This window comes from Myiozetetes cayanensis, unplaced genomic scaffold, assembly GCF_022539395.1.
Source record: "Myiozetetes cayanensis isolate MyiCay16 unplaced genomic scaffold, myiCay2020 scf3, whole genome shotgun sequence".
Lineage (NCBI taxonomy): Eukaryota > Metazoa > Chordata > Aves > Passeriformes > Tyrannidae > Myiozetetes > Myiozetetes cayanensis.
The window spans coordinates 10,458,624-10,484,993 of record NW_026087521.1 but is presented as its reverse complement, the minus strand read 5'-3'; the positions used below and the strand labels follow the sequence as shown (position 1 = coordinate 10,484,993).

At 36.8% G+C, this 26,370-nt stretch overlaps 1 protein-coding gene across 1 annotated transcript; it reads left to right on the top strand.

Moving 5' to 3' along the window:
* CD36 (CD36 molecule) lies at positions 1–26,335 on the top strand. The gene is made up of 14 exons (XM_050324686.1): positions 1–123; positions 3,722–3,955; positions 11,393–11,553; positions 13,684–13,828; positions 14,734–14,913; positions 15,061–15,152; positions 15,585–15,631; positions 17,943–18,012; positions 19,612–19,799; positions 20,564–20,682; positions 22,006–22,079; positions 22,833–22,887; positions 23,088–23,252; positions 23,935–26,335. Exons 2-13 carry the CDS (start codon positions 3,836–3,838, stop codon positions 23,250–23,252), a joined length of 1,416 nt encoding a protein of 471 aa, XP_050180643.1. The 5' UTR covers positions 1–123; positions 3,722–3,835; the 3' UTR covers positions 23,935–26,335.
* Positions 26,336–26,370: the final 35 nt, after the last annotated feature.

Here is a 26,370-nt window from a genome sequence, read left to right as displayed (position 1 = left end):
CTCAGAGTTCAGAGCCTATGTGCTTGGTGGGAAGATTTAGCTGCTTGTCTGCTGGTAACTTGATGCAAGTCATGTGTTAAGTACTTGTATGTTGAGCTGAAAAATCAGTTGCCCTTATTCAAGGTGAGTCATATGATACAACATTTTAAATCAGAAAGTTTTCCTCTTGAAATACTTCAAAGGTCATTTGGTGAACAGCTCTTGAAAATGTTTATTTGTAATGCAAAAAAAAAAAAAAAAAGGCAGCATTTTGCAAAGCTGTTTGCAAGAAGGAGTGAAATTGTACATGTATTAGTGAAATGCTTTGTTATTATGATAACAGTTGTATTTTATGTTCAGTGTTGCTGACTTTCCCAGTTGCATTCTATCTTTTGATATTTAAAATTCTTCAAATTACAGTTCTGGAGTCATGTGAATTTGTAAGAAATGCAGATTTTTAAAGTGAGATTTCTAGCATTTTCTGTTGCAATTAAAAAGCTTAGAACTGTAATTTCAAAGTACATCAAATATTAAAAAATAGCAGAAATAACCTCTTCTCTGCAAATGCATCTCTTAATAATTTCAGGATTTTTAGGTCCTCCATCTGACCTTGGAAAAAATGGAATTATATTATGATATCCAGCACTCTAGAATGGGCTAAATATTCTTATTAATCCTGTTGTCAAATCTAAGTTTAAATGATATTATAGTCTCATAGACCATATCTAATTTTGTTATGGTATTTTCTATTCTGCTTAGAGTACATAATATTCACTTGAATATGAAACCCCAGAAAGTGCACTCTTATGGGAAATTTCTACCTTAATCTTTATATTTTACATTCAGTTCTGATAGATGAGAATAGCTTGTTGACTTCTATGTGCAATTGAGTGTTATGGTGTGAGTGCTCTTCATTGCAGTTGTGTAATGGATAATTTGAATTGCATAAATTGGGATGTCTAGACTGCTATTACATTGTGTTTGGTGGGAGAAGGGTGAATATTTTACAATTTGCAGAAGCTTGGAATAGACACAAGTTGTTAGCAGTCAGTTGCTTTCTATCTATTTATTGCTAATGTTCATGAGGGATGCCTAGTCCACCTAAAACAAAATAAAAGCATTGGAAAAGCTTGGAGAAACGTAGATGGAAATGTATCTTGGTGGAGAGTGTATTTCTGTTGAATTTGAAAGGCTTATGGAAGTTAGGTCAAGAAAAAAAAAGTCTGATGGTATCTAAAAAACCTCTTTAAACACTTATGAAAGAGCTAATTTCCATTTTTAATTTTAAAATGTGTATTTCCACACTTTAAAAAATATCTGGTAGAATAGATAGTATTAGGGGAAAAATCAACTGGAAATATGTACTTTTCAGAATGTGATTTAATTGAGAATTTTTTGCTTTGCCTTGGATTTGCCACAATTTGTTACCACAGTCAGGTTTCAAATCCCCACACCACCTTTCCAATGAGTTGCACAGCCATATCACAGTTCTATCTTTGCCAAACTAAAAATCTTGATCTGAACCTAGCTACAAAGATATGAGATTTGGTCCTAGTGACTTTCACTTATAACTTCTTCAGGTCTAATGAATTTCTAGCTGAAGTTTGCTTTGAAATTTGCCAGTAAACACATTATGCATCCATCCATTATATCAAGGAGTCTTTAATGAACTTTAAAGTTTTATAATACAGTTAAGTCAACTTTCAGTTATCTTTGTGAAAAGTGCAACAAAATGCATGAAAAGTTTGAGAAAACTGATTTTTTTTTTTAATGTTACCCCTATGATGAGTTTCTATTGGTAAACAAGTAGAGTAACAGAGCTGGTAGAGAGGAGAGCAGCACAGTGAACCTGCAGTTCAAATAAGGTGTACCACCTCCAGTAGAAAAGCTGGATTTACAGATGTAAAGTGACTTTTCTCAGTCCCCAGTGAGTGTCAAAAACTTAAGACAAATGTGACTTCTTTTAGGTCCCTTGTATGTGCAGGCAAAACAATCAAAGGTTAAAGCTTTGAAGTGGGAACTACATGGAATGACCTGGTGGCAGGTGGATGGACCGGATGACTTTTATAGTAAGGACATTTTTCTGAGGTTGCAACCAGTCTTTTGGTCATTCTGCTTGCAAGTATCCAAGGAGAAATTATTAACATACCAAATGAGCTCAAATGTACAGAAATAGACATTGTTAAAGGCAAGGGAGCCATAAACTGCTGATGGTGCAAGAGCCTGGAAAAGGTAGATATCCAATGCAGGTAAAAGGAGCTGTCTGGTCCCAGGTACAGATGTGATATAATTGTGAGTTTGGATTGACAAGGGAGGACACATCACTGGCCTGATGACCATGGTAACTTGTCCGTTAGGGCATGCTGTATGTCCTTTTTTTTAATAATAGGACCTTATAACTGATTATGAAAATACAACACACACTATTCCTGTAGCTGCTTTATTATTTAGAAATTCATGAAATCCTTTTAATCCTTTAGGCATCACAAGCAAAACCGGTTCCTCCATTGTTCTTCCACTTCATCTTTCTGTTTTCCTTTGCTCTCTGAGTTTGGCCTTGAATGCATAATTCAATCGGCAACTAATACCTCAGTTGAAATTTGTTTAGAGATTATAACAACATATTAAAAAACAGAAATTGATAAGAATAAAAAGGACATAGTGACATCTAAAATAGAAAAGAGCAGATTTTCTGTTAACTGGAGATCTAAAGTAAATAACAAACTTGCAAATTCTGTGAATGTGATTAATTCCTGACCAAGAATAAACTTTAAATTAGGCACCTCTTTGTCTAAATTATTCATAAACAATAACAAGTCAGAAAAAATATCACTAGGAGCTTACGTTTTACCATATCTTTCAGCAGGGGTGCCATTCTGATTTTCTTTACAAGTTCTTTCACCAGGGGCTAGGTCTTAAGGTATGTTAACACATATTACCAACAACTCTTGTTTTTCCTGAGTAATTGCAGATGTTTTTCTTGAGAGACTGAATAATCTTGACATTTGAGGTATCACATCTTTCAAAGATCAAGCTCTAAACTCGCTTTAAAATCTCTGCTGTTCTGTAAGGCAGTTGGGATTGATGAAATTTGGTGGTAGGAATGCAGCTCAAGGGTAAATCCAGTTGTGTCTTTGTCATGAAGTTGCTGAAACAAAGTTTTATTCCTTCAGTAGAGGACTGTGGGCTGATAGAGATCTGTAAAGAGGATTCTCACAGGTGTCTCCCTTTAGGGGCTGCCATTCCCACTGACGTGCTGGTGAACCTTGGGGACTTTCTTACTGGCATAATTCAGAAACAGCCTGAGTAGCTCTCACCAGTGAGTGGTGTAACTCCTGGTTTTGCCTGAAGTGGGAGCCATGGGCATGGCAGGCTGAGATCAGAGAACTATCCATGGTCTCCTTGTTTGGCAGAGAGAGATTTCAGAGATGTCTACATCAGGAAGAGTGTCACCTGAATAATAACAATATCAGATTGCGCTAATGCAACAGAGCCAAAAAAAAAAAAAGGGTAATGAAAGAACTTATCAATCTGTTTAGAGAACTGGAATGAAGAAAGATAATCATATGTAATAGACGATCAGCTTTCCAAAAGTACCTGCAACTTGTTTGTTTTTTTTGCCAGCGGCTGGCCACTGGCTGGCTGTTGTAGACTTGTTATCTTCCTGCCCTCTGCATTTCATGTACTTTGTACTTTGAGCTTTGTAATTTGATTTTGGTTCACTTTTTGCTTATATTAACAGCTTCTCTGCTGAAAATCAGTGAGTCTGTTGGGACCAAGAAGTGAGGAAAAAGCATCAAGCCTTACAGCAAGGATACTTGTACCTTGTCTACCTGCTCCCTGACAAAGGAGAGGAATGGGCTGTAACAGAAACTGTGGGCTCCTCACTGGGGCCATCGTCGGTGCTGTGCTGGCTATCTTTGGGGGAGTCCTAATACCAGTTGGAGATAACCTCATAGGCAAAGCAATAGAAAAGGTAAATTTTTTGATTTTGTTGTTTTGGGTCCATACGGTTTGTGGTTATTGAATAGTCATTAATGTTAAATCTTGTGTTCTGTTTCTGCTTTTTTTTCCTTTTTCTTTATTAAACCTAGTTTTTGTAATTCCACACTTCTGTGGAAATATAGGCTACAGCAATATTTTTTAAAAATATATTAATTACAATGCCATGTTTACTTGCTTGCTCTCTTTCATACTTCACATTAGAAGCCAAAATATTTTTTTCAAGGTGTGTTTTCGGTATGTAATTTAGAAGTAATTAGGGTTTATGTTTGTTATATTTATGATTATTTCTAGTTTCTTTATCTTTTCCTTTATTTATTTTACTGGGGGTTTTTTTCCTTATTTTGGTACTCATTTCATGCACTTATATTTACTGCAATATAATCTAAATAGTATTCTGCTGCAGAATCCCATCCTACACTTCATGTACTCACGTTCTGTGATTATATGATGCAAGTCAGTCTGCTCCACAAGATTGGAGCATCTGATCAAATACCTCTCCCTGGTTTAAGTGTGGAGAGTAATTAAAGTAGAATGTTGTAGACCAGGCAGGCACAAATTTTTTTCTGCTTTTTAGATAATTTTGTATCTCAAATCTAGTTTTATCTTTAAAGTAAAATGAAAAATTAATTTATTAGACCTTTGGTGAAAAGGGTATATAACTGAGGGTCTAAATCATGGAGTAATCTGGAATGAAAGACGATGGAAGCTCTGGCATGTCCATTACGGAGACAAAAAGTCTCCTTGGGGTCACTGCAGCAAAAGTGGGTTCTCCAATAGTTAAATATCTAGAAAGCTTAAGGTCTTTGGCTATTGCTTAGTCCTATTGCTTAGTGGTCTGCTGTGGTGCTGAAGACTGTGGACATCTTGGAGACACTTATTCAAAGGCTTTTCTGGAAGACTACCCTTAGCTCCACAGCTGTTGAGTCAATTGAGGAGGTAGATTCATGAACTGTCAGGAAATGTGGAACTGTCTGTTGAGGCCCTGGCTAGATTATAGAATCACTTTTTAAAAAATAATAATAATTAAAAAAAACCGGCTTCTATATTACATCTTAATTTTATCAGCCAACTCAATGAAAACCAAACTGTAGAGGAATTTTCCAACTGTTGTATTTTCAAGAATTTTTCAAGCTTATAAAGAATAAAAAAAATATCACTAGAAAATGTCTCAATCACCATGCAATATTTTACAAAAAAAGTCATACTCTATATTTGCAAATAATTTTGATTGCCATATTGAGGAGATGAGAGATTTTCTAGAAAACACATCATTCTGAAATGTGTATCTCCTCACGTGAAATATTTACTTTGAGTTAATCCAGTGTTGTCTTACGCCATTCAGCATTTTGAAAGCGAATTACAACTATTAGCAGTATTATGTGTTCATCTGTTTACTTACAATAATGAACCAGTTATACAGCGTGGTTTGCAAATGTCTACATATTCAATTATATCTGCATGAGTCCTTAGTGGTAAAGCATTGGAGGGAGTAATTTTTCCCTCCACCTCCTTATAATTTTCTGCATTGTGATCATGTTTTAGATCCTTGTACCTGTTTCAAAGCAGCTTGTTTGATGTGTATGAAAAAGAAAATTTGTACCTCTAATCATACAAAACATAACAGAGTAAATTTTTAAAGGCTTTATTTATTTATGTAAGAATACTAGTCATACTAGACTATTGTCTTTCTACTAAGTATGCTGACTGTTCAGTGAGACCAAAAGTCTCTTAAGACAAGACAACTCCTTCTCAGACAAGGTGTGCCAAGGTACAACATCTGAAATATGAGATCATTTCAGCCTATGCTCACAGCATACTGAAAATATTTTTTTTTTTAAATATTTCACTTTTGGAAATATAATTTTTACAGAAAATCTTTGGTAGAAACAACTCAGTTTCAATGACAAATTTATTTGGAATTTTTCAAGAATAATGACTCTAGGACAGGCAAAAGCCAAGGAGTGAGTTATTCTCTCAGATATGGCCTGTAAGCATTTATATGGAACAGACTACTTAGGGAAGTGGTGTCATCACCAGTCCTGGAAGTGTTAAAAAAATTAGTAGATCTGACATTTCAAGATAAGGTTTAGTAGGCGTTGTGAAATTTGGTCAAAGGTTGGACTTGATGATCTTGGAGGTCTCTTCCAACCTCATTGATTCTATAATTCTATGATATTTCCATTTGGACTCATATGAGGCAAAATTTAAACTTAGGTTCTCACCCAGTGGATGAAAGCAAAACTCGAAATGCCATATTTTTAATGAAAGCAAAAAAGTGTTTCAGATATGACCATTAAATTCAAAATCTTGTCTTAAATTCTGCACAAAGCTTGAAAGAAGACCCCTAGTTTTTCCTCTGCCTATCCTATCTCAGTACATCCCAGTTCCTTACACAACTTGACAGCAATGTAGTGAGACCAAATCTGTATTTCTAGGGGAAATGAAAGTTGCTATCTAATGTCATTGCTGGATTAGAAAATCAAATGTTGAACAGTTTTAGGACACTTCATACTATAACGAGTCAAATTGCCATAAATTAGCTTGTTATCGAGATTTGGTCAAATAACATGACCATCAATTTACTCTCAAGCGAGTCCAGCTAAACCTCTTAGCATCTCCCAACAAATAGGGAGAACTTTAATTTCAAAAATCAATGCAATCAATAGTTCTGTTCTTTTCTGCTAACAGTGGAAGCCTAAGCGTGCTTCTCTTGAGCACAAATCTTTACACTTCACCAAATTCTACCGGCCTCATTTCTCCTTTATTGCACTCATTGTGAGATTAGCCTGAGCAAACACTGCAGAATATATTATGCTGGAAGGCTGCATACTGTTGTTGAAGCAAAGAGAAAGCATCTGGAGGTGTATGGGTAATCTCAGGTGCCCTTAGAAATCGTACAGAGACTTTGAGGCTATAGGTGCTTATCTCCTAGCAGGCAGGTGCCGTGCTCCCCCCATGAACGGTCCGTGAGAGGACAACCCAAGCAAAGTCCATGTAATGTGGAACACCCAAATGTCACCTCTTGTGTTCCAGTTTATTATTGGACATCCATGCTTCCACACAGAACACGCGGTGTTTTCTAGCTCCAGACCTTTTTTGGATAAGTTCTTTCAACTCCTACCTCCGACAGGGGATGGGTTGTTTGGGTTTTTTTAAATCAACGTGTATATTTTCTGAGTCTTTTTCAAGAATCTTTAAAGAAACTGTTACTTGAAGAGCACACTCAAAATGACACCACCAGCAGCAGCATCTTGGCAGGGATCCACTGAAGGAGGAGTACTAATCTATTTCAGCCCCGATACTATTCATAGTAAGGAGACTTCCCCCTTAAAAGGTCTCTTTGATTTAAGGACCAAAGGGCAAAAGTCCTAGTTTCCCCAAACATTGAATCTATCCAGAGGAGAGGAACCTTTCCATGAAGGTCTTAGAAAACTAACCTTTGTATAGTTATAGAGAAATAGGAAAGTTTTAGAGTTCTTTATGAAAAATATTTTGTTTGACATTGTCAAAATGCACCTTTTAAACTGACTCCACATATTTCAGTTGCACAGTAGCATGTCTGTTGTCATCATTACTAGATATTATCATAAAAAGAAAAAATCCAAAGAAAAAGAAGTCAGTTCAAAACAGCAAATCAGAAAGATTGCATCTGATATTGTTGAATGAAGATATTTTGACATGGCTCAGTTACTCCTTTTTGCCTTTCCTTCCTTAAAACAATATTATCTATTTAGGAAAAGGTCCCATCACTTCAGTTATGATATTTTTTTTCAGCTTATCAACTTTTGTTTCCAGCTAGGTTTAACCACTCAAAGCTATTGGTAACAGATTTATTCACCAGAAAAATGTTTATCACCACTTCTCTAAGATCTTCTGCTCTCTGAGTACGTGAGCTCAGGAGTTTCACAGAAGTTACATAGTAATATTTAATATATTGAATTCATGGTGAATTAATAATACAGAATGGTGTATGATTTGCCACAATGCCTCAGTGCTGCCCTCGGGTAGTCTCAGTTATTTTTAGAAATAAGGCTATCCATTTTAGCTATTACTATGTTTAGTCATCTATTTGTCTACATATATCTTTTGTCTTGGCAGATTATATCTTATCAGCTGCCAGAGGCATTGGAAACTTCTAATTTAAAGCTCTGTTCATAACATTCATATGCGACTTCTTTATGCAAACTAATAAAGCTAAAGCAGCTTCTAGCTCTCAGCAGAACATAAGTGATCTAACCACACATATTCCTGAATTATCAATTATAAACTTGATTAGCTCCCTCAATTTTTTGCTATCAAGGACTGAAAAAGGACTAAAAGTTTTGATCCAACAAAGCTTCAATAGAAAAGCTAATAATAAGCTAATAATCATCACTTAAGAAGTAATAAATGGCTATTCCTACCTCCAGCTGCAAAATGCTTTTCTGGAGCCTAACTTGTTCAGATTTACACAATTGTATTGTTTGTTTCCTCCAGTTTACATACGCAAACTGACATATATAACACGTAAACTAATAACAATTTTGTTACAGCCAAAAGTATTTGTGGCATGTCTCAGTTCCCAGAAAAATGGCATCTTTTGTCCATCTGGCCAGATCCTTCATCAAGACAGAAACATTGTCTTAAATTTTGTATTTCTTTGTCAGAAATCGTGATGGCTGAGTTTAGTGTAAATTCAAAGTACAGCAAGCTTCTATTGCTGACTGCTCAGCATTCCTTTGAATTTATATATTGCTAATTGACCCACATCAAGTGGGGAGAAAATTGTAAAGAAACAAAAAAATGTTAAAATTCCGACTGGTTTCACTCAGTGTTGCACAGTTAGGTCATGATATGAACTTGGCTATGTAGAAATTAGGTTTTGTATAGCTACTTTTGCTAACAGTAATTAACTATTGTGTAAGATATTAGAGCTAATGCAGATTGAATAAGGAGTTGAGAAGTGTTTTGTACTATCAGTTGCAAATCACTTTCCAAAATTACTCCATGTTTCGTAACATAGCATAGCAGTGTTAATAGGGAAATACACAGATGACCAGCTATAGAGAGGAGTAATATCTAGAGATGGATCACCTGTGATCAAAAGGTGAAAACCAAGGACTTGCTGGTGTGAGGATATTAATTTTATTAAATGAAGGCATGAATAAGGGCAGATTGTCTTCCACCTTAACTCACCATTGGCACTCTCAAAGTATGTGACAGAGAATCAAACCCACCTCCTCTGTGGGAGAAATGTTATTAACAATAATGGCTGAATGCCACTGAAAATAATGGTCTTGCTCCTTTCCTCCCCCTCCCTCTTTTGTCCTTCTGCTTCCCTTGTTTTAACTCTGGTTCCCCCTACACAGACCCCTGAGCCAAATAGCTAACTCGTAGAAAGGTAACACAGAACAAAGAAAAAAAAAAGAAAAAAAAGGCAAATAATCTTCCTACTGTCCAATAGGGAGAAATCCCTGAGGAATGAGAGCTGACACAAAGGAAGAAGGAGGCACATAGATCAGGTACCGGGGACTGCAGGAGCCACTTGCCCCTTTGGCTGCAGTACTGTCAGGTTGGATCAGCTGTAGTCTTGGAGCATCCCACGAGAGTGTTCACAGTGCATTAGTACAGAGTGAGTGGTGGGCTGCAAATCCACACAGCAACTCCTTGTGACCTGGCAGAGTGCAGTGGCAGAGTCAGCACATCATTCTGAGCTGCTCTAACCCCTGGCAAAGGATTATAAGGGGAAGGGGAATGGAGAAGAAAATTTTTAAAAGTAAGTAACGCCACTTTAAGATCTATTAAATAGATCTATTATCACAAGGTTGAAAATTTATTCACCTCTGGTCCTGAATGTTGTCTTCTAGAGAGATCAGTTTGTCCTCTTGACCATATAGCTGCAAGGAATCCTTAACCATTTCCCCACCCAAGTTACACATAGGTGGGAGGTCAAATCCCACCTCTGTCCCCATCTCAGGACCCTGCTGAGTACAGATCACAGGCAGACAGAGTTGAGCCTTTGCATCAGCCTGCTTCTCCCAGATTCTTCAAGCAATTCTCTGTCAAAACTGCAAGAGTGATTTCTGAATCACGTAAGTTTTCCCTCTTCATCAAGGACATATTCTATCCCATGCTGGATCACGGCTGTGATAGACTCTTTGACCTTCTGAGGTTTTCAAAACAAGGCTTAAGAGAATTTTAGCTGTCAGGTCTGAGTGCAAGGCCTCAGGATTATAACACAACTGCTGTGGCAAGGTTTCCTTCCCTTTTTGCACATAAATTATAGCAGATATTTAGACAGCAAGCCCAGTGCTTTACACTAGTGATTGTTAAGCAAACTTTAGGGGCATAAACTTAAACTAGAAAGAAAATCTAGCAACTTCTGATTTAAAATGTCTTTCCTTGCTATCTAGAGAAATTAGAGCCTTTTAATTCCTTGGACTTCACAAGTTCTGCAAATTAACTAATTCATACTGAATCACTCTAATTAAAAAAAAAAAAAAAAAAAAAAAATGTTTTATGTCGGAGACAGGCAGCCTAACTTTTTCTTCTTATCGAAAAAACTTTTCTGAATTTTTACCACCAAAGGGAAAAACTACATTATCCCAAAACTTCAGGAAAATCCTATATAAGAGGCCTGATGCAGACCAGGCAAAGCAGGCATTCCCCTGACTATGCAGGTAGCATACTTTCAAACTCTCCTCACTGTACAGTCCTGAGGACTGAATTGACATTTACCATATGGCTGAATGCCACAGACTTAAAACTATTGGTTCCTCTAGTGTGGTTCCTGATGTGCTGTCTTGTCCTTATAGCTGTATTCTACCCTGATTCCCTAGACCAGGGAAACTTTCCTAGCAAAATGTTACCAAAACTAGAGAGATTTCTTATGAAGTCTCAGTTTTGGTGATGAAAGTTTTGTGACAAAAAAACAGTCCTTCAGGAGCACTGTTTGACTTCTCTGGCTGCATAATTATCTAGTACCTGAATAATGCTCAGAGATAACTCTTGTTTCCTCCCTTGGGCTATTTGCAAATGTATGAAAAATAGTTTATGAATTCTGTAACCTCCTGGGTGTCATTCAGTCACTCAAAGATTTTCTCTTTATAAATAATCAGTGGCTTTAGCAAGTGTTAGAGAACTAAGGCTATGCCCCACCACAGCAGTGGGAAAATTTTGCTACGGGGTACATCAGCAGTTATATCAGCTTTTTGGTCATTTGCTTTAGGGGACTCACTTTTACTCTCACTGAGCAGGAATGTCAGGCTGCCTTCAGATGTTGGCCAACGCCACTGTATGCCTCATACTGATGATAATGGTGCTTTTTTTCTGTGTCCTTGGGAATCTTACAATAATCCATAATGTAAATACTACTTGTCACTTGGGGGTTTTTTGTGGTTAATTTTAGCTTTGATTGTTGTACTTTCAGGAAGCTGTCATTGCAAATGGTACCACTGCTTATCAAAATTGGATTGTACCAGGAAGCTCAGTTTACAGAGAATTTTGGATTTTCCACGTGCTAAATCCTTCAGAGGTTTTAGAGGAAGGAGCTCGTCCAAAACTTGAACAAAGAGGACCTTACACATACAGGTAAGAAAAAACCCTTGAATATGTGACATCATATCAGAAGTTTTGTTTAAGTCAGAGAAAGTTCTGCTGGGTTAAAATTAATTTTTTAAATTCCAGCATTGCTCTTAAGTCAGACTTGACAAAAATGCCTAAATTGCAGCTACACACAGCAGTCCCAGACACTTTCTGAACTGAGTCTCACATTAGGAAAACACAAACAGAAATAGGTAATTGGATATGAAGCTGCTTGTTCTTGTGAAAAACTATTGCTCAGTATCCACAGTAACACAGAGGCAGTTGCATTTATTCCTTTTCCGGTTTTGCCAGCTTTATACACAGAAGAAAATATGCCAGATGCCCTAAAACCAAGAGATTATTGCCCATGCATCATTCATACTTATTTTAATATTGTGGCTTGCTTTTTTTTCTCCTATATGACTTATTTAAAGCTATAGCTTTTTCTTTACAAATTTTCCTCCGAAAAGCATTCCTCTTTCTGATTGTACTAGCTAGGTCCTAGGTGCAGCAGTCCTCCCACATTCAAGGAAGTTTTTAGTTATTTGTTTTATTTTAAATGTGATGTTGACATAGGATGAGTTGATGCTTCCTGAGTTATTAAGGGCAATATCTAGCTATCCCTGGCACTCTTGGTAGGAAATTGCTTTCCTATGATGATAGGATATTTCTTTCTCAATATTTTTGAGGATGTATATTATATTTGCAAGATAGTTATCCACTGCAGCATATACAGCCTAGGTACTTTGATGTGTGAAAGCCTATTTATTTCTCACTGGAAATAGAGAACTCTTGGTTCATAGAATACTTCGGGAGACAGAGAAAATCTTTACACAGGAGTTAAGAAAACAACCAGTTAAGAACTACTGCAGACGGTGAATTCCCACCAAACAGGAATGTTTTACTCTGGTGCTGATCATGGTGCCTGTTTTCTCAGGGACAAATCTCAGCCAGAAGTGTAGATAAAAGCAGTAAAAAAATTATGACTATGGTCTTCTCAGGACTGCAGACATGTCACCTGGGATATTTGGTCTACCTGAATAACTGTGACACTGAGTCTCTCCCTCTCTCTCTGTCAATCTCCATTTAAATACTTAATAATTTATTATAGTGTAGAAAAACTTGAAAACACAACTGTCCCCCTGATTCTGTTGGGAAATCTTGTTCTAGGTCTTCTGTTTCCAGTTAGAAGTAGCATTAATTAGAAAGAAAAATCTCTCAACTTTCCGGTAGGTGCTCTACACATTAGGCCATTAATTAAAATAACATGCACACAAACTAATTCTGAGAAGCCAAATCCAGCTGCTCTTCAGAGAAGACCCACCTGAACTGGCTGCATCTGCACCATGGGAAAACGTTCACAGTATCTTTTGTACCTCCCACACTCAGGCTGGAAGATCTGATGGAGTGTCCTGAAGATCCCTTCTGGGACTGAGCAGGGATAAGCTTTCTGGACACACAGCATAGGCTAAGTGATTTGATGCCTGCTGTCTGCCATCCTTACAGAGAGTCAGCAAGAGGATAGGAAATGGAAGAGTTGTGCTAAAGGTGGAACTGCAGCAGAGATTTGCATCTTAGAGATCTGCTGACAGGGCATGTCTGAGACAATCTCAGTGGGGCTGAAAGGGTGCTTATAAATCTCTGTGTGCATATGAAATGTTATCAAAGTGGTATTATGGGTTTAACTTGTAATCTGTTTTGTTGCAACACGTACCTATCAGATCAAAACTTAAAGAGTATTTATCAACCAGCCTGTGTCACCCCCTTCTAATTACATGCAATGTAATTAGCTTATGAAAAAATGTGACAAAACATAATTAATTTAAAACAAAACATAAAAATATACAAGGTACATTAATGACATAAAAATAAAAAGTACTTTTTTTTTCATTTTGGTAGCAAGAAAAATATTGCATTTGGCACTAAAGAAATATTTTCAGAAGAAAAATATTTTGCAGAAAATGAAACTTATGTTCACATGAAAAGTTGAGAAGCTTTCACTGGTTATAAAATATTCAACATTCATCTTACAAAAAATTTTCACCAACTTTTCAAAACCTTCGGTCAAGCATGGTTATGTGTTTTCTCGAAAGTCAAAGGTTAAAAATATTCTGTGTTTGTGTTTTGTATTTCCAGGGTGCGATATTTGCCTAAAGAAAACATCACGGAAAGTGGCAATGACACAATATCCTACATGTTGCCTAATGTTGCTAGATTTGAACCTGATATGTCTGTTGGGACAGAAAACGATACTGTCACCTGCCTCAACCTTGCTGTTGTTGTAAGTAAAGAAACAAAACCATAATGTCCAGATCCAAATGCTGAAGTCCTGGAGGAAGTAGTGGAGAAGTTCATAGAATCATAGAGAGGTTTGGGTTGGAAGGAACCTTAAAGAACATCCAGTTCCAAACCACTGACGTGAGCAGGGACACCTTTCACTGGAGCAGGGTGTTCAGAGCTGCATCCACCCTGGCCTTGAACACTTCAGGAATGGGATTAGCATTAGTAACAATGAAACTGTCACAGGATAAATTCCCTCTCCATAAACTCAAATGACGTGGGTTTCAGATACACTAAGGAGAGCTCTACTACTGTATTAACAAATAAATATAAAATCTTAAGGTTGTATTGCCTGACTGTCTCACACTAACTCTGTGGTGTCTTCATGTGAGCACTCAGGATTGCTGTGAGGGATGGAGTATAGAGACACATGGTGTAAATACAAAATAGAACCATAGCAGCAATCATGGAATCATAGAAGAGCCCTTGTTGTTAGGTCGCTCCAAAGATCATCTGATCCAACCTTTTCTGCAGTTCTCACTTGGAGATGTTCAGAAACCATCTGGCTGTGATGCTGGGCAACCAGCTCTTTGTGGCCCTGCCTGAGCAGGGGGTTGAAGCAGATGATCTCCAGAGATCCCTGCCAACCTCAGTTGTTTTGTGATTCTGTGATGAGGGGTGATCTAGTGAACTCATGCAATCAGTCAAGAAAAATTTTCTACTTATGTAACTTATGCCCAGTAGTTTTTCTTAAGGAGTGTCAGTATTATGCAGAAACTTAACTTCAAGTGAGCTGCAGATCTGGAAACTGGCTTTGCCAGAGATTTCTTGGAGTCAGTCTCTGTGTTTTTGATCCAAAGCACATGCAGAATTTGATGCTAAACATTGATTGTGTTGCTGTTGTAGGCTGCACCTGCCTTGTACCCAGGCACTTTTATGCAAATATTATTAAACACTTGGATTAAATCTTCTAAGTCAACCATGCTGCAGAACAGAACAGTAAAAGAACTGCTGTGGGGATACACAGATCCCTTCTTAAACAGTATCCCCATCTCCGTGAACCCAATTCTGGGAGTCTTCTACCCGGTAAGTGAAACCAATGAGGAGGCAATGCCTTCAGTTATCGTTCTCTTAATAAAACTTAAGGCAGTTCTGAGGAAACAAAAATCTGCCAATGCTACCATTTTTTTCAATATTTCTAACTGATATTCTTTCTTGTTGTGTCTGTTACAGTATAATGGGACAAGTGATGGACCTTACAACGTTTATACTGGGACAGAAGATATTACAAAAACAGCAATAATTGAAAGCTATAAAAACAAAAGGTATCATAGCAACGTAGACTGAAAAAAAAATATTTTTAAGGTGTGGCTTTTAAACCTTGATTCACTAAGAGCTATAGATAAATGGAAAATCTTCACTTCACAATTAAAAGGAAAGAAGATCAAGCCCTGGGCTTAGCAAAATCATCTCTTTCTTTCAGCCATTAACAGTTCTGTTAGGGGTTGGATTTAAGACAGTAATTGATTCTTTGATATAAGTAGTTGTTTCTACCTTGCATGCTTAAGTAGCTCAATTCCTTTAATCTATTCTAATGCATCTTACAATTTATCTGAATAAATGAACATCTCTATCCTTTGCCTTTGTTAATGGGTCAAGCTTATACTGGAAAGTTATATTTAGCAATTGAGGTAATTAAATTGCTTACATGGTATAATATACTACATGCAGCATGACTTTTTTTTCCTATCTTAAAGGAATCTTTCATACTGGGAAGGTCACTGTGATATGGTTAATGGCACAGGTGAGCTATTAAAGCTTTTTAAAACTTCAACATTTTCTTGATATTTCTAGGGAATAATGAGATTCAATATTTAAAATAATTAATTCCCCTGGACTTTGGTAGTTCTATATTCTGTGTATTAAATATCTTTATATATGTATACATACTACTAGGATGATGTATGCATATGTGTGTATCTAATAAAGTATATATTATATGTTACTGTATGTTATTTACATGCACATGTCTACAGTCTTTACATCTAGAGTAGATGTGGAAGTCACAAGAAAATAATCCAGTTCTCTTGTTACTACTAATTATCTGCATAATACAATATAACTAGGAATCTTTTTCTTTGCTATAGCAGTTGAAAATTATCTTTGGATTTTAATAATGCACATTCATTTACACTGTTGAAAATTTTATTTAAATGCACCACAGTGAGTGTCCTGAGTTATGTAAAGAAATTGAGGTAACAAGGGAGAAGGCTGTCAGATGGATGGTTTGTAGGCTACTATAAAGTGAATAGGGATGAAGAAGAAAATTAGTTTAGATTAGGAAATTTTTACTATAGAGGAATATTTTTATATTTGCTTTTGGCATGCATATGAAAACAGGTGAGTTGTCTAAGATACATTTGTTCAAGGTGATATTCTTCTTTTTGGTAAGTGAAAGCATCACTGTGAGGACACAATCTGTGGAGCTGAGGCTGGCAGATGTCTCAGTGGAGACTTTTGCAGAGACCTCTAGGCCTTCAGTAAGCAAGTATCAGAACAAGCAGGCTTTGGGTTGGGCTGTTTGTTTTTTGGTGGTTTTTTTCTGTTTTCCATTCTGCTTTACCTGGCATGGATAACTTTCCCGATAACCCAGAGCATACAGTAAGTTATTTTGAAGTATTTAAAATACATCACAAGAATTTAATCTTCCAAAAGTCTGTGAGTCACAAAGGGTTAATTCCTTTTAAAACCATGCAATTAATTTTATAAGAAACAATATTTTCTTAGGTTCTATGACTCTCTTATGGGGCCTGAAGTCTTTTTACCTAGAGTCAGCTTTTTGTTTTTTCTTCTTCCACACCTAAAAATAAACATACTCAGCTAGCCAGATTAAGTGCTCCAGTACAGTGAAAATATGAAGCAAAGATTATTGCACAGTTTACAAGAGCATTCAGTGTGACTGCTTAGGAGAGACCATGTGTTTAGAGATGCAGCAGATTTAAATAACCTTCTAAGTGTGAGATTTTCAGCCTATCTTGTGAGCTTTCACACAAAAGCTCAGCATGTACAGTATAAGAAAATACATAGACAAAAAAATTGAACAATATACTTGTATGGGGTTTGAAATGACTCCATGTTCGCCAACCTTACAAGACTGCCAAGACTTAGGAATAGAGTGTGTGTTTAGGATGATCTTGAATTTTCTTAAAGTGCTTCTGTCAGCAGTGGGCAAGTGGCAGTATGTAATTTAGCTTTCTTGCTCTTGCCAACTAGATTCAAAGACATCACAGATGTTTTCAATCCCTTTGTTATGGCTGCTGCCTAAGAAACTAAACAGAGATTGTAGCAAGAATTAACAAATACGCTGGTTAAAGGTTTGTTACAACACCTTAATAGGGAAAATGGCACAGGGTCCTCTTACATAACTCTGGGTGCTTGCTCTGCAGAAATACACATCTGAACTGTCTGAACTCGTTTTATAGTGAGTGGAAATGCAACACCAACGTGCTACTCCTCTGACTTATTTTGCATGTCTGCTGTGGTGTGACGTGGACTGTGCTCCAGAAGTGCTTCCTTCTCTCCATTAGCTCTAGAGAGGTCCTCAGTTTACAAAGAACAGATCAATTTGAGCAATCTTTGGTGAAACAAGGTTTGATTATTAAAGAGACAGTGTTGAAATCTAAAGCTGTATTTCTTGTAAGTGTTGTGTCATGACTGCAGGTGAACCAAGAATCTCTAGGAAGGTTTAATTCTATAGGCTGCATAAACCCTGAAGCAATAGCAACAGGTATTGATCTTCATATTAAGCAGGATTTTTTTTTAATATCCTCTGTTTTTAATGAGCTTGATCATAGAGCTTCACATCTAGGGGAAAAAAAAAAAAAAAACTGCCATAACTTGGCTCACTTACAAAAACAATTAAATCTTATCTGTGGAGTACCTGTAACTGTGCAATAACTTACATAAACATTTTCCCCGTAAATGACTCATTTTGTTTACCTTTTTCACAGGTTTATAGGAAAGTAACAGCTGAGTATTGAGCTAGAAATTAAATCATGTCTTCTAAGTGGAATTGCTTTCAAGGCTTTTTTTTTTAATTATTATTTTGTTTACAGATGGAGCATCATTCCCACCATTTATTAAGAAGAATCAGGTACTACGCTTCTTCTCCTCTGATATTTGCAGGTAGGCTGGTCCCTTCCTGGTGTGGGTACACACTGGCATGTGCCACTGAGTGCTCTTTCATTTCAGAGGGTGGCTGCGGTGGTTGTGCTGGGGCTCAGGTCACTGAGGCAGTGCCACATAAACATTTCATCTAAACAAAAGTTAACTCATGAGCTGGGCTCGTGGTTCAGAGCCTGATTCCACCACTTTTTTATAAGGTCAAACAGCAAGATATTTCTGGTGTATTTTATTTCTGCTGGTTACACATGTATAGTTCAGGAAAATCTGACATTGTTATGAGCTGTTAGAAATCTGTAACTGCCTTGATCATAACCTGCCTTGTTTGGTCTGAGAAGGCAACAGGTACAGCAGGGTCCAGTTAGGTCCATCTTTGGCATTTCTGGAGAAAATTATCTATGCAGAACAGGATTTGCTCTCATTCATTAGATACTTAAAATTGTTTTCTCACAGGATATTTTTACATATTTTATTTTTATGTATTTACAAACAAGCAAGCCTGCTTAATACATCCCATACTGATGACTTTTAAGCCTGTTGCTTCTACTGTGGCTATCCAATGTCCCTGAGTTCTCCAGTGGGATCACTGAAAGCAGTGTTAAAAGACTTAAAGTACATCACAGTGTATTTACTTTGGGAGGTTCAACCCCTTTATTTATTTTGCTGCCTGGGAACAACTACATCCTTTTTTCTTGGTTTGAAGTAGGCCATTTGCTTTGCAGAGTGTTTGTTTCCAAAGATCAGTGTTTTTACATGAAGTTAAAGTTCTTTTTGTTTTTGTGTAGCAATTGTATCCCCAAACTGGAAAACATTGCACAAGTCATGGAAAAGGGAATTCTATGTAGAGGAGAAATGATAAAATTCTTTGGATCAATTGCACACAGTTTGAGAAACCCCTCTGACCATTTAATTCTCACAATTTATGAACAGTTAAGGATGGTAACAATTACCCTAAGCTCCTGCTAAAACAGGGTCGGGGAAAATTGTTCTGTCCACGTTGCAAAACCCAGAACCCTTCTTTTGTTTGGCTGTAATACAAAGTGCTGTCCTGGTAACCTTATTGTGTAACAACCATATCTCTGTATCAGCTGATAATGAATTAGCAAAAAGAAGCTTAAGTGATATTCTGATTCATATGCAGTGGAATGAAGTTATATGCAGGATGTTACCTGCTTTATAAAGCTTAGATTATCATTAGATCTGAAGAAAACTACAGCAGAGCTGATTTACTTCTCTACTGTAGTCCAAAAACTTTCAAAACATAATGACAGCAGGTGTAGAAGTATGTAGGGAAAAGAGATCTTAATTAATTTGTTCGTTTTGTCTATATTGTTTATTATTAGTGTTAGAAGTTTTTGTCTGTCTTTTTGTGTATTGTCATGCTCACCTCTTAGCTTCTACAACCCTTTGTGAAGGTGGGGAATATTTTCTGCGGCAGAGGAACACCCCTACGAACTGCTGAACACAGTGTTGGGAGACTGGACATTGGCTACTTGTTTCTTTTAAGAGGGAGATAAATGGGAGATCCTTCCAGAGTATTGCCATGAATTCAGATTTTTAATCCAAAACGACTGAAACATTCTTCTCCTCTTTTGTGTTCAGATCAATCTACGGAGTTTTCCAGGGCAAAAAGACCGTGAAGGGAATCACCCTCTATCGTTTCGCAGTTCCTCGTGAAGCATTTGCATCGCCAACTGAAGTGGGAGATAATTATTGCTTCTGTACAGATCGAGTCATATCACAGAACTGCACGTTAGCTGGAGTCCTAGACATCAGTGCCTGCAAAGCAAGTACGACACAGCACTAGCAAACACTCCATTTAACTGGGGAGAAAGAATGTGTCCTGTAACTGAGGTTTTACTCTAAGATCCAGGATGTTTGTATTAGTCTGTGAATTCTTGCAGACTGCCTGTGAGATTCTTCACATTTCTGCAGCCTCATTTCCCAAAATGAGGACCATAATATTTCTGTATTTCATAGTGCAATGTAAAATTGTGATACTACAGATTGTACATTGAAACTGCAGGAATCTGTGTAGAGGAAAGAAAGAAGGGGCACTGTATAAAAGCCAGACTTAGTCCTTGCATTTGTGGTAATCCACACACACAACAAGGGGTGGGTTTGTGCACAATTACATACACATTTCAGAGACTGAGAGACACTATTAGCTGTGTTCAATGTGGAGTGGATGGCATGGGGTCCCTTCAAGTAAAACAAGATCATGTAGGTGGGGGAAACAGCGACAGTCATGTCCTCACTTCAGCATGAAACTGGTAGCACTGCCAGCTCCACAATGTAGACACAGACAAGCAGGATTTGTGACTACAGTTTATTTCACCATGCAAATTCTCCTCATGACAAAAGAATCACACACTTTTTTTTTTTTTTTTTTTTTTGTGGGGGTGGGATTAGACTGTTAACGTTTTTATCACGACTGTACATCCATATAATGAAACTATGTCTGGAAAATTACCTCAGAAGATGAGCACCATAACAAGGCTTAAGGAATCAAGAGAGTGTTTGTTTTGTTTTTTTTTGTTTTTTTTTCAAACAGAAAGACCGGTATTCATCTCTCTTCCTCATTTTCTTCATGCAAGTGATTCTATATTGCATGACGTGGAAGGCCTGAGCCCAAATGAAAAGGAGCATGAGACATATCTAGACATAGAGCCTGTAAGTCCAAGTATTTAATAATTGTATCTCTGTAAACTTGCAGTGTTTAAATTGAATAGTAGCAGAGTTGACCTTTTACCAGAGGGATGAGCAGAAGATGCAATATTTTCATGCTTGCTTTTGTAAGATCCTCTCACAAAGCAGTATGGTTTTAACAGGGACACTTTAGAGCAGAACTGTATCTCATTCTGACCTTCAAAATTTGGAAAACCGGTTTTGATTTTTACTTATTGAGAATGTGGAATTAAATAGATTCTGCAAACGGTGAAGCATGCTGTGGATATCTATGACCTTCAAGTAGTTTGAGAAAATTATATTTTGTGAAAGTTCTGCTTCCTCTACACTTTTTTTTTGTTGTTTTGTTTTGTTTTTGTTTAATTTTCTATATCTAGCCATTTTTGGATAATTATTATCTCAATCGAAGCTAAATAAACATAGATTGATTTATTTCCAATTGCTGGAACTCTGAATAGACTGATATAGAAAAAACATAATATAATCTTTGTGACTTGGATTGTCCAACAGAGTTCCCAAACAGAATGAATTTATGGCAGCTCTTACTTTGATTGCTTTCAAATTTACCTGTATTTCTGTTCTAGTGATTCAGATCCTTTAAGTGTATTTACCAGAGTTTTCTGAATTGTATGATGAATTCTAAGGTTCCAAAATTTTATTTTGCTCTCAATTTGAATGAAAAATTGAGAATTTTTCACTAAAATATTTCTAGTCATATAATTTGACAGTTAAGATATGTAACTTCAATAAGGAGATATTAAGTTAAATCTTTGTTTCACCTTATTTGGAATAGAGACATCAACCAGATTTTCCTAAATCAGATATGTAATTTTCAAGAATCACACTCTATCTTATTTTTATGGAGGACAGAGAGTAGAAGAAGGAGATAAAGAAAAGATTTGACCTTTATATAGATATGTTTCTTCTGGTATGAAAAGTTTGTTTTCTGCCTTATGTAAGTTAAACATCCTTCATTTTAAAAATGATTTCTGATTTCTTGTGGAAAAAACCCTAAAGCATATTTTTATATAAAACATTTCATTACTTATTTAGTATTTTTAACTTTTAATTTGCCTTTGGTTTTAAATGTAAATTACAAAAGTAACTATGGTAAAGCTGCAAAATTAGAACTTAAATGAGAGACCCTTAGAAACATAAAAATTTCATTAAAAAAGAAATTCCTTCAAAATATAAGAATAAAATCCCAAAGTGCTTATTGACACAGTCCATATGCTAGGTTTTGGCATCCAATTACAAAATTTAAATGGTTTAAATTATTGGTTTTGGTTGTTTTTCTCCTGGTTTTAGATCACTGGTTTCACACTACAATTTGCTAAAAGGCTGCAAGTAAACCTTCTTGTGAAGCCTGCATCAAAAATTGAGTAAGTGTTACTTCATTATTTTATTTTAAAGATTTTATTTAAAGAGGTGATTGATTATGAGAGTGTCAGTAGGAATGTCTGGGAGAAGAAGGAATAAAAATAAGCCTGTTCATTTTCTTCCAAAAATTTCAGTCATGACTTTTCAGAGAATGTAAACTTCAGCAAAAGAGCAAACTTCCCTGAGAAAGGCACTGCCCAAGTATTTTAACACACGTTTGATTTCCCTACAGAAGCTTATAAGTCAACATTTTCTTTAAAATAACATTCTTACAAAACCCAAATGAGGCCATGAGGATGAAGCAGTAAACAAAATGTATTTTCTGTAATAAATCCAATGAGAAAGAGAGTTTAGGTATTCTCTGTCAGTAGATGGATTTTATCACAATGGTCGATGGGTCTCTAGCTGTTTCTTTTCTCTTTGTTGGCCCAAATGTACATGGATAGACATGCCCTTGGATTTTGTACATCTGGTGGGTCAACATCAAACCCTCCCACCACACCTTGCTGTGTTCAGCGTTTCTTCTGTCTGATTGCCCACATATGGAATATTAGACAGAAAGAGATGGTTGCCCAATATGTTGGCAAAATTGGTTGCCCAATGGCTGTTATTAATTGAAGAATTATTTTTTTCTCTTCAGAACTATGTTAAAAGAGTACATGTGGAAGTCAGAAATAGAGGAGAAGAAAAATATTTAAGTAGAGACCTATGTAGCAAACTAAAAGTAACATACTGTGCTTATTTTCTCATTTCAGTGCTTTATCAAAAGTTAAAAGCCCTTATATTTTCCCAATTCTTTGGCTAAATGAGGTTAGTATATTTTATCTTTATTACTCTTCACTGTTTAAAAACAAACAAACAAACAAAAACTACTTAGCGTTTTCAGTCTTTGTATCCTGAAATTCCATAATAAAACTACTGCTGTGATTTGCACACACCATGAATATAATCAGCAAGTGAGGGCTCGCACATACACACCTTTCACTGACATTTTTCTTGTACCGTTTCAGTCTGCTGTTATTGGGGATAAGAAAGCAGAAATGTTCAGAAATAAAGTCACCAATCGGGTCCAGCTGCTGAACATACTGCAGTTGGCACTAATGGTCGGAGGTTCTGTGCTCTTCCTGGCATTCATGGGCTCCTATTTCATATGCAGATCAACGAAATTAAAATAAGTAAGTAATCACTTATGGCTCAGTCCTCAGCAGTAATTTTTCCTCAGGGTTTCAAGAGTTAAGAATAATTACCTATTTAGATCTTCTTATTTTTTATGTACTAGAAAATTCAGTAGTTGTTCTGTTGGGAATCATCCAGGCAGTATTCCTAATGTTTTCAAATTCTCTTCCGGACCTTCATCTTTCAGGATGCTCTTAACTTGAGAGAAGGCATTGGGAAGAACAACATTTATTTTAATTTCAAAAAAGACAAAACGATTGTTGAGATCTTTTTTTAAATTGATATTTTTGTCTAGACTGCTAAACTTCTCAGAAGTGGCCTGTAGTACCATTCCGAGAAAGAGGCCTCACAGCTGCAGATTCCTGTGCTCTTCCAGGACATACTATCTAAGGTTCAGAGAATCCACTGTGAATGATAGTGGATAGGGTTTCTCACTTCTTTCTCTCAGTTGTGCATCACTGTCATGTTAGAATAAACATCTCCTGAACATACCTAGCCCACAAAGACAAATTATAGTCATATCAGGGGTAGACTAACATCTAGGGAAGCAAACACATTTTTGGAATTATTTAAAAAAAAGTGCAGAGACATGATGGTGAAAAGTATGCAGTATTAAAGAGATATATTTAAGATTAAGACTTACCTCATCACATGCTGAATTCTGATTTTATTTCACTACAGGTAACAGAAGACTTCAGAGGTAGTCAATGTTTAATTGAAATTTCAGCCAAGCAGCATGTTAAAATTCAGAGACAAAAGGTATGATTCAAGGCACAGTCAGTCCACATGCTATGGAATTCTATATGCTTTTCCATTTTGAGAAGACCAACTCACTAGCCCAAATAAACTGACATTTCCAAAGGTTCACACTTCTGACATCACTAAAGAGGCCACCATGGAAACTACACTTTCAAAGAACTCTATTTGAAACTTGTTACAAATCTTAAATTACATTCAAGCAGACTGAAGTTGTGGTGCAGCTGGATTTTAGTCCACCTTCTACCATTTATGCAACTTACTACTTCTTCTGGGATTTGCAAGACAAATGAAAGCTGTTTGCTGATGTTCTGTCTCTGAGCACAGGCTGGGAATGACAACACTTTTGAGCTCATGCTGTGCTCTAGATGCTCTCATTGCAATGTTTCTCTCTGTTCCTTCAAGGAATGGAAGCTGCTGCAATAGAACTGCTCTCTGTCTTCTATTCAGGGATGTGAATTGCATTGAATGTGAAGTTTATTATGTAAAGTTACTAACTGTAATACAGAAATTTTATAAAAGACTTACTAAAATATGTGGTTTATACATTTTATATGGAGATGGCTCATAGATACACCATGGTCATTCATATGTTGATGGAACTCATCAACTTTTGGTTCCACATCTGTTTGATAATCTGAACCACTCCCTAACTCCCAGCCTTCTCCACCACCCTTCCTGTTGCCTCCTGTGTACTTTTCTTTGTGGCTCTTGCTTGAACACCAGCCTGTGCTCTGCCCAAGGCCTCCCTTAGAAAATGATCTCACCTGACAGGCCAAGAGAAAATACTCCAGAATGCTTCAGAGACAGGAAAGACTGAGATAATGATTCTGATCAAACATCAGAGGGTTCCACTTCCTTGCTATAGAAGCACATAAATGAAAGCAGGTAGCCCCGATTCCTTACTGATAAACCACCTGCCACAAGGAAATTTGTGCAACCATTTGTTTAATGAGGTGCATCAACCTGTAGGCAGGTAGTAAACACTGCTGACTGCATAAATGGCTCACTTTTTCATTTGATCTGAATTCCATGTCTTATTCTGAGAGTCAGGGGGCAGATATTGAGCATTGTGGGGTCTCTTTTCCCATGGACTCATTGAATTCAGAACAAGAACCTAAGTCCAGCACTTTCTAAGATTGTGTCTCCGTATTTAAGAGCTGCACAGAAAAAGGAAAATCAAACATGGCCAGACTCACAGCCAGGTGTTTGGAAGCAATGCTACAATGGACTTTAAACATAAATGTTTGTCTTGCTAGTAAAGGACAATATCCTTGGCTGGGTATCTTTAGTAAGGTGTTCTTACCCTTTGGAAATAAAGGGGAAACCCAACAGACTAAAGTGCTGGTGTTTTATTCCCATATTCCTTGTGGACAAAATTGTGTAGCTATCAATAGAGCTGATGAGGCATAGAAATCCCAAGGGATTATTCTTGAAGGTGAGGTCTGTGTGGTACATGGCTACACTTTTTCCAGTGAGCTGGAAATGTAACAGGGCAGGAGATGTGAAGTTGGCATGACACTCAAAGGAAATGCTGCTCTCAGCCCATGCAGTTGATTACTTATGGTGCTTGCTAGTCAGTGAAAAACAAGACCTTTCTCTCATATCTACATTACTGCTGGTGTCTTATATGATACTCTGTTGCCATACTACTCTGGGGAAAATTGGACACAACTGAAGGCATCCCTGGAGTCCTATGGGCAGAAAAGTATGAGAACAGCTGAAGTTATTGTCACCATCTCCTCTGAGTCAAACACAGCTCTGCTGTGTTTCAAGACCTGACATCAAGGTTTTGTAATAAAATGTCTTTTGTGCCAGAACCTAACATGAAAGAAACAACAGCAATGCTCCTGTCATTTTTGATGTACTAACATTTCAGCTTCATTTTATTTGAGTTCAAGTGCATTGTCAGTAAGTTAGTGTTTGCGTTACAAGTGTTGTTTAGTGCTATGTGGTGCTCCAGCAGCAGTGATCCAGCAAGTCAGGCCATGATTTTAAATGTCTCAGGGCCAAATTTTACATGCACAGAAATATGTTTGTCCATATGTATAATCTCATTGATCTCAAAGCAGGTTTGGACTTTTAAACTATGTTCAGCACCTAGACTGCACTTGAATTACTTGTAGTTACTTTATCCAAAGCATCAGTTACAGTTATTGTTAATTCATGGTAAGGAGGCTAATGTTAAGTATTTACATTTGTTCAAACAGTGAAGGATAGAAATTTAATGGAAATGTTAATGAAAATACAAATACAATAAAGCTCAAAACTTTTTTTTCTGATATACTTATATCTAATTGTAAATAAAGCCTTCTGTGTTGAATAATGAAGTCCTTGTGTATGCTTCCTTTGCTTTTTGGA